A 9,619-nucleotide genomic window follows, 5' to 3' on the forward strand; every position below is an offset into this window, starting at 1 on the left:
AGCCCGGAGGTAGAAGGGCTTCCAGGAACCCCAGTACCACAAAAAAATAAAATAAAATAAAAAAAATAAAAATAAAAGGTAATGGCCAGAAATTTTTAGAGGAATTCTTATGGGAAAAGATCTTAACTCCTTAAGACAGATTAGAATTATAAATTATTTTAAAATCTAATTTGTTGTTGTTGTGCACAGGACTTAAATGCCTTCTTCACATCTCCACTTTTGTCATTCAGTTTTTGTTTTTGTTTGTTTGTTTATGGGGTGATTACTGAAAATGAAACCCAGAGAAGTTCTACTTCAAAGCTCCACAAGCTATAATACCAGCCTTGGCAACTTAGTGAGACACTATTTCAAGTTAAAAAATAAAATTGGGCTAGGGTATAGATCAGGAGTAGAATGTCCCTGGATTCAATCCTGGTTACACACACACACACACACACACACACACACACACACACACACACACAAGATCATGACAGCTGTATGATAAATGGGTCCTCTCATATGAGTGTACAAATTAACAAAATTGGGGAATGGGAATATATTGTGCAAATGCGAAGATCAGTGAGTATAGTGGAATGACAGGCAGCTTGTGTGGGGAGAGGATAGAACACTCACAGTGTGGAGGGTCTTTAGTGTTTCCTAAAAAATCTTATATTCCTTGTTTCATCAAGCATGAACTTAAAATATTAGGACTGAAAAATCCTTTGTAGTTTTGCTGACATAAAACAATATTTATGAGCATCTGTAAAGACATGACATAAAAATAAATGACATAAATGAATGACATATATGGGTGCTCGTAACTTCAGTGTTTTCTGTCTATTTCAGAAAAAAGTCTCCAGCCATGGGAGACTGGAATTTATTGGGTGGCATCTTAGAGGAAGTTCACTCCCACTCAACCATAGTGGGAAAAATCTGGCTGACCATCCTCTTCGTTTTCCGAATGCTGGTGCTTGGCGTGGCTGCTGAGGATGTCTGGGAGGATGAACAGTCAGCATTTGTCTGCAACACCCAGCAGCCAGGTTGCAATAATATCTGTTATGATGATGCTTTCCCTATCTCTTTGATCAGATTCTGGGTTTTACAGATCATTTTTGTGTCTTCTCCTTCTCTGGTATATATGGGCCATGCACTTTATAGACTCAGAAATTTTGAGAAAGAGAGACATCGGAAAAGGTCCTACTTTAGAATCCAAATGGAGAATCCAGAGCTTGACTTGGAGGAGCAACAAAGGATAGAGAGAGAACTGAGGAGGTTGGAGGAGCAAAAGAGGATCCATAAAGTCCCTCTGAAGGGATGTCTGCTACGTACATATATCTTACACATCTTGACAAGATCTATGCTGGAAGTAGGATTCATGATAGGCCAATACATTCTCTATGGGTTTCAAATCCATCCCCTTTACAAGTGCACACGATCTCCTTGTCCCAATGCAGTGGATTGCTTTGTATCCAGGCCCACAGAAAAGACCATTTTCATGATCTTTATGTACAGTGTTGCAGCCCTCTCCTTGTTGCTCAATATGCTTGAGATAATTCATTTGGGCATTAGGAAAACCATGAGGTTGCTTTATAAGAAATCCAGCAGTGAGGGCATTGAGAATGAAAGAGACCCTCCATTCCATTTGAAGAAATATTCAGGGGCCCAGCAATGTACGGTTTGTTCTTCCTTACCTGAAAGAGTCTCTCTGCTTCAAGCCAACAGTCAACCGCAAGTCATTCGAGTCAATGTTCCGAATTCTAAAACCATGTGGCAAATTTCCCAGCCCAGGCAACTTGAGGTACATTCTTCCTGTAGCAAAAGAGACGGGGCTGAGAAGGATCAGCATGGTGGACAGCTCCATGTTCATAGCCCCTGTCCCCAGGATGGCAGTGCCAGAATTCAGCACCCAGGACAGCAACCATGCTATTCCTCCTTTGGCCTACAGAATACAATGAACCAATCTGGGCTACACTGTCCGTACTATGCATTAGAAACCTGGGAGCAATCCCAGGACCTGAAATCCTCAGGCGAACCTCTTACAGACTTGCACAAGCACTGCAGGGACAGTGATGGCAGTGTGAGAGAGAGCGGAATCTGGATAGACAGGTCTTGCCCAGGCAGTCGCAAGACTAGCTTTCTGTCCAGATTACTGTCTGAAAAGGGACAGCTGCATGGTGACTTGGAAAGCTCTGGTTCTTTGAATAGCTCCTGCTTGGATTTTCAACATAGGGAAAACAGCCCCTCGCCTCTGCCCTCAGCCTCTGGGCACAGAACATCAATGGTAAGTAAAGACAGACAGCCATTCTGATTATGGAACTATCACTGGAGCTGACCCACTTTACTACATCTTTCCCTTTCCTCCTTCATGGTGAGTATGTGTATATGTGTTAAGAGGAAGGTAAATGAGCTGGGCCGTGGTATTGCACATCTGTAATCCCAGTCACTGGGGGGCTGAGCAGAAGCATCAAGGCCAGCCTCTGCAAATTAGTTAGACCCTCAGCAACCTAGAAAATCATGGTTTTAAAATAAAAGGGCCAGGGATATAGCTCATAGGTAGCTCATAGAATGCCCCTGGGTTCAATTCCTAGAACCACCCTCAAATAAAAAGGCCAAGAGAAAGTTGAACGGAGAGAGAGATTAATGTGTGGAAAGGTAAATTTATTCATTCAATACATTCAGTTCAACTCAATTAATTCAACTCATTAAATAAATGTCTAGAAAACTTACTTTATACCAGTCAGTCTTAGAAGTGCTTGGTATATAAATGAATGAAGCACTACTTCTTTCATCAAAGGGATCAGAGTATAGATGAGAAAATTAGATGGGCAGACATGTTAGTGGGATCATGTGTGAGGTGTCATGTTACTGAGAGTCAGTGGGTTAAGGAAGTAGTGGTCAATTCTGTCTGGGTCAGGAAAAGCTCCAGTCACTTTGAACTGAATGTTGAAAGATGTGATGAATTTCTCCATAACTGGAAGGACTGAGGTACATGGAAGAAGGCTCTCCTGATAGAAAAAGCAGCATGGACAAAGAATACCAGGGCTGACTGGGGATCTGTGGGTATCTAGAACACAGGGTAGCAGGAGGGCTGTGGTAAGAGAGAAATCTGGAGACATGGGCATGGAGGTCGTGTAGGGAGGCAAGAGAACCAACAGGCAATGTGAAGTAGGAGGGATGAAATCAGATTTGCACTTTAAAGCTCTGTCACAACAAGTGCTCAGGATTGAAGCCAGGGCTTTGTAAATGCTAGGCAAGTACATCTCCTACCAGTGCTCAGTGGTAGAATGCTTGCCTATCATGCACAAGGCTCTGGGTTAGATCCCCAGCACCACATCCCCTAAAGGATATAAAAGCCTGTCCTGTGTAAGGCAATTTTCATTACGAAAGTGAAATATCAATAGCCAGTTTGGTGGTGAATACTTGTAATCCCAATATTTGGGAGGCTGAGACAGGAGGATCACAGGTTCACGGCCAGCCTCAGCTACTTAGTGAGGCCCTCTGCAACTTAGTGAGACCCTGTTTGAAAATAAAAGAATAAAAAATAAGGCTGGGGCTATAGCTCAGAGGTAGAGTGTCCCTGGGTTCAAACTCCTGTACCAAAAAGAAAGAAAGAAAGGAAGAAAGAAAGAAAGAAAGAAAGAAAGAAAGAAAGAAAGAAAGAAAGAAAGGAAGAAAGAAAGATATGGAGGCAGCTTAACTTTATAAAAAGGTTTGTTTAGATCATTATTCTGGAGGTTCAAGGGCATGACACCACATCAGCTCTATTCTGGCAAGGACTTTCCCAGCTGCATCACATCATGATGGAGGTGCATATATAGGAAGAATTATATCAGCTGGGTGTGGTGGAACATTTTTGTAATACCAGTAGTTGGGAGGCTGAGACAAGGATTGCAGGTATGAGGCCAGCCTCAGCAACTTTGCTAGTGAGACTCAGCAACCTAGAGAGAAACTGTTCCCAAAACAAAAGGATCAGGAGGTCAAATGTCCCTGGGTTCAATCCTCAGCAAACACACACACACACACACACACACACACACACACACACACACACACACCTTGAAATGAGAATTCAGAGATTGGGATTCCTTAATCTCTCCTGAAGGAACACCTTCAATCAACCTAAGAACTTCCCATAAATCCCATCTCATGAAGGTCCTTGCCACCTTCCAACACTACCATTCTGGAGATCAAGCTTCTAAGACATGAACCTTTGAAAGGACAAACACCATCCAAACCATAGCATGTATATTTGACTCTGACTGTCATAGTCTTTAAATTAATAAATTCCACCTTAGAGCAGTTTAAGGTTCACAACAAAATTAGATGAAAAATACAGAGTTCCCATAAACCACCTGTCCCCTCAAACCCTCTGTTTTTGGTATCCTGCACCAGAGTAGTACAATTATTGTAAATGATGAATCTACATCGACACATGATTATCTCTAAAAAGTCTTACTTTTACATTTGGGTTCCCTCTTGGTGTTATACACTCTATGCTTTCTGACAGGTGTATACTGGCATGCATCTTCCAGTATAATATTGAACAGAATACGTTCATTATCTTACACAGCATCTGTGCTCCATTTATTTTTTATCCTTTCTTCTCTAACTCTTAGAAACAACTGATCTTTTACCATCTCTATAGTCTTTTATTTTTCAGAATGTCATATAGTTGGAACCATACAATTTGTACAGTCTTTTCAGGTTGGTTCCTTTCACTTAGTAATATGTATTTGAGTTTTCTCTCTGTATTTTAATGGCTTAATAGCTCCTTTTATTATTGAATAGTATTTTATTGTCTGGATATGCTACGATTCATTTATCCATTTACCTACATCTTGGTTATTTTCAAGTTTAGACAATTTTGGGTAGGTGCTGGGAATTGAACTCAAAGACATTCTATCTCTGAGATACATCCCTACCATTTTTATTTTGAAACAGGATCTTACTAAGTTACTGAGGGTCTTACTAAGTTGCTAAGGCTGCATTCGAAACTGCAGTCCTCCTATCTTAGCCTCCCAAGTACTGGTATTACAGACATGCCCTACCACACCTGTCTAAATTTGGGCAGTTTTGAATAAAGCTGCGATCAATATCCATGTCTAGGTTTTTTTTTCTTTTTTTTTCTTTTTTTTTGCAGGTCTGGGGATGGAACCCAGGGGCATTTGACCTCTGGGCTACACCCCCTGCCCTATTTTTTATTCTTTATTTTGAAACCGGGTCTCACTGAGTTGCAGAGGGCCTCACTAAGTAGCTGAGGCTGTCCGCGAACCGCGATCCTCCAGGTCTCAGCCTCCCGAATGCTGGGATTACAAGTGTGTGCCACCACGCCCGGCTCCATGTCTAGGTTTTTGTATGGTGATAGTTTTCAATTTATTTGATAAATTCAAACAATATAAAATTATAGTAAAATGTGGACTTGACCATGAGTAAGTTTATCTCCTTTATTTTCACCTGGGCTTAACTCTCAATTTCTTTCTCTAAACCAACCTCTCTGAACAGCATGGAGCTTGTACCTTCTACTTTCCTGAATGTCTTAGTAACTAATCCTTGAGGGTAAATAAATACCCACACATATTTATTGTCTTAAAATATAAATGAAAGCTGGTGGTGCATGCTTGTAATCTCAGTATTTTGGAGGCTGAAACAGGAGGATCATGGGTTCAAGGACAGCTTCAGCTGCTTAGTGAGACTGTTTCAAAATAAAAAAAAATATAATAGGGCTGGGGGTGTAGCTCAGTGGTAGAATGCCTCTGGGTCCCATCCCAAGTAAACACACACACACACACACACACACACACACACACACACACACACATTTACAGTATGATCCATTTGTTTTGTTTTGCTGTTTGCTTTGTTCATTTAATAATATATTAATCTGGGCATGATGGCACAGCCTTGTAATCCTAGTACTTAAGAGGCTGAGACAGGAGGATCACAGGTTTGTGGCCAGCTTCAGCTACTTAGTGAGGCCCTCTGCAACTTAGTGAGACTCTGTTTCAAAATAAAGAATAAAACATAGGGCTGGGGGTTTAGCTCAGAGGTAGAATGTTCCTGGGTTCAATTCCCAGTACTGGAAAAAAAATGTCACAGGAATCTTTCTTTTCTTTTTTTTTGCGGGTCTGTTTGGGGATGGAACCAAGGGGCATTCAACCACCGAGCTACACCACCTGCCCTCTTTTTTATTCTTTCTTTCTTTCTTTCTTCCTTTCTTTCTTTCTTTCTTTCTCTTGCAGGTCTGGGGATGGAACCAAGGGGCATTTGACCTCTGAGCTACACCCCCTGCCCTATTTTTTATTCTTTATTTTTGAAACTGGGTCTCACTGAGTTGCAGAGGGCCTCACTAAGTAGCTGAGGCTTTCTGGGAACCACGATCCTCCAGGTCTCAGCCTCCCGAATGCTGGGATTACAAGCATGCGCCACCACGCCCAGATTTTATTCTTTATTTTGAAACAGGGTTTCACTAAGTTGCAGAGGGCTTCACTACGTAGCTGAGACTGTCCACGAACCGTGATCCTCCAGTTTCGGCCTCCCAAATGCTGGGATTACTAGCGTGCACCACCACAACTGGCCATAGGGATCTTTCTTTATCAACATCTATGGAGCTACCTTTATCTTTATATCAGCTTGTTTCAGTCAGCATTCTGACAAACATCATCTAAAGATCTAACCATGCAACTTAGAGAAATGATTTTTTTATAGTTTGGGGTTCAGTTAATGTCAGGCTGGGGACCATGGATCTCAGTGCATGGTGGCGGAAGGCAGAGAGATAGAAAGAGAGAGCACATGAGCTGTGCTCACATTATGGAGGCCAGAAGCAGGAGAGAAAATGAGGGGAGGAGGAACCATATATAATCCCCAAGCCTGTACCCCCAGAGACCTACCTTCTCCATCCATACCTTACCAGCCCAAGCCATGAACCAGATAAATCCATGGATTAATCTCCACTGCTGGGATTATAACCCTCATGACCCAACTACATCAACTCCAAACATTAACAAATGAGCTCTTAGAGGACATTTTATATCTAATTATAACACAGCTTATACTTCTCCATGATGTAAATGAGCCATAAGATACCTGAAGGCCACTTAGTCTGTTCCAAAACTTTTTCTACTACAAATACTTTGCAGTGAATATCTCATATATATATCTTTGATAAGTACCTAGAAGTATTGTTGGTTTTAATGGGAATACCAAGATATGTTATGTCTTTATAGATATTGCCAATTTTTGCTCAGGAAGGGCTATTCTGATTTATCCTATGTTATGGTTTGGATATAAAATGTCCCCCAAAGCCGGGCATAGTGGCACATGTCTCTAATCTCAGCACTTGGAGGCTGAGACAGGAGGAACTTAGGTTGAAGTCCAGCCTCAGAAACCTAATGAGACCAGGTTTCAAAATTAAAAAAAAAAAAAAGTATGGGGTATAGTTTAGAGGAAGAATTCCTTTGGGTTCAATTCCCAATACCACAAAAATAAAATAAATAATAAAATTAAATAAGATAAAATGTCCTCCAGAAAAGCTCATATGTTAGTTGTAGCCAGGTTCAGAGGTGGGGTATAGCTGGAGGAGGTCACTGGGGACAGGGCCCTGGAGACCGTGTCTGCTCCTGGCTCTCTCCTCTCTCTCTGCTTCCTGGCCACTAGGAGGTGAGAGCAGCTTTTCCTTTACTATGTCCTTCTTCCAAGCTGTTTCTGCCTTGGAGCTGGCCAATCATGGACTGACCTCTGAAACTGTGAGTCCCAAATGGACCATTCTTTCTCCAAGTTGTGTTTGTCAGGGATTTTGGTCAAAGCAATGGAAAAACTGACTATAACATCCTTTCGCCAGCACATTAGAACACATTTTCCAAACTCTCACCAATAGCAGGCATTATCTTATACCTCTTGCCCAATCTAGTGAACACAAAATTTCGATTGTTTTAGTTTACATTTTTGTAATGAATTGGTTTTTTGTGTATATGGTACTGGGGATTGAACCCAAGAGTCTTCTACCTCTGAGCTATACCTCCAGTCCTATTTTATTTTGAAACAGGGTCTCATAAGTTGTGAAGGGTCTCACTAGGTTGCTGAGGCTGACAAACCTGCAATCCTCCTGTCTCAGCCTCTTAAGTACTGGGATTACAGGCATGTGCCACCACGCCCGGCTTCTGTCATTATTTCTAAGGGCATTTATATGTTTATTGGACATATTTACTTCTATCATAATCGTTATTGTCTCTAGGGGTGTATTTTAATTTCTTTTGATTTCCAGGAGTTTTTAACCTTTTAGCTTAGAAGTTTTGCACAATATCAGTTATAAAAAAATCTAAAGAAGAGGAGGAATATTCACTTTATTGAGGATCCAATCATGGTCTTGATACTGCTATGGGCTTCCTTTTATAACTGTGATGATTTCTATTTTATGGATAAGTAAATGGATTACTTGTCCAAAGTCACATGATTAGGTTGTGTTAAAGGACAGTCCTTGGACACAGTAGCACAGTCCTTGGACACAAATATTAATAAATTATATTTATTTGGTGAGTGAATGAGAAGGATTTTATCTGAATCCTGTCTGATTCAAGTCCAACTCCTTCTAGATCCCATTGCCAGTCCTTGTTCTACTTTCCAGAGATAGCCTGAGTTTAGCATATTTTTAGATTGGGGGTAGATTATTACAAAATGAAATATTCTGTATTTGAGTGAATTTCCCCTTTCCATATTATTCAAGGCTGAAAATCTGGCTAATTGTAGAGGAGACTAATATGGAGCTTAGAAAAAGGTTGACCTTTTAGCTTTAAGTCTGGACTTTGGACAAAACAAAAGCAACAGTGGGAGGAAGAGGAGAAGGAAAAGGCAGGTATGATTCAGCTCTTTCATAATAGCACCACAAGGCAACAGGACTTCTTCCATGACCTTCATCTCTGGGGAAAAGAGTGAATTGTCCTTTGCAACAGGTTTTATTTGGACCCCTGGTATTTGTGACACAGAGTCACAGGGTGAGTGGCCAGGGATAACTTTTTATAAGCCTTTTGAGTTTGTTTTTTGTTTTTTTCTCTTTCAGAATATGCTTCTAGAACTTTCATCTATTATGAAAAAATAATGCATCAGAGCAGCTGGTATCTGCAGGAGGAAAGTCGTACCCTTGTCAACTCAAACTGTGAGAGAGCTCCGGGACTCACACCCTCCACAGTGCTAGAGTTTGGACCTGAAATGTCCCACAGAGGCCCAGGTGTTAAAGGCTTGGTACCCAGATTGGCTATTGGAGATGCTGGCGTCTTTTAGAGGTAGGGCCTAGTGGAGGGTATTAGGTCATTGTGGAGTGTTCTCAAAGGCGATTGTAGGACCCGACTCCCCTCCTCTTTGTTTCACATCCTGGCCATGAGTTGAACAATTTGCTCCATCACAAGGCTAGGTCTAAAGGTAAGAGGGTAAACTGACCATGGATTGAAGCCTCTATAACTGTAAGCCAAAATACCCTTTTCTATTTCTAGGTTGATTACCTACGTATTAGAGTGACAGAGAACTAACATACAGAAACACCTGGCAGCCAATAGGCTATGATAAGGGTGCCCCAAGAGACCCTTTGCTAATGGGGGCAGGAGTTAGCCTCTCACTGCCCTGCTTGAGGGCCTTCCCTTCTGGGGAC

The 9,619-nt window shown here is 41.4% G+C and overlaps 1 protein-coding gene across 1 annotated transcript; it reads left to right on the forward strand.

Moving 5' to 3' along the window:
- Nucleotides 1–844: 844 nt before the first annotated feature.
- Nucleotides 845–9,073, forward strand: GJA10 (gap junction protein alpha 10; the record flags this gene model as incomplete). Its single annotated transcript, XM_080700453.1, has 2 exons — nt 845–2,263; nt 9,035–9,073. 2 exons carry the CDS (start codon nt 845–847, stop codon nt 9,071–9,073), a joined length of 1,458 nt encoding a protein of 485 aa, XP_080556579.1.
- Between the last annotated feature and the right edge of the window lie 546 nt (nt 9,074–9,619).

The sequence above is a fragment of the Muscardinus avellanarius genome (assembly GCF_963383645.1).
Source record: "Muscardinus avellanarius genome assembly, chromosome: 8".
Lineage (NCBI taxonomy): Eukaryota > Metazoa > Chordata > Mammalia > Rodentia > Gliridae > Muscardinus > Muscardinus avellanarius.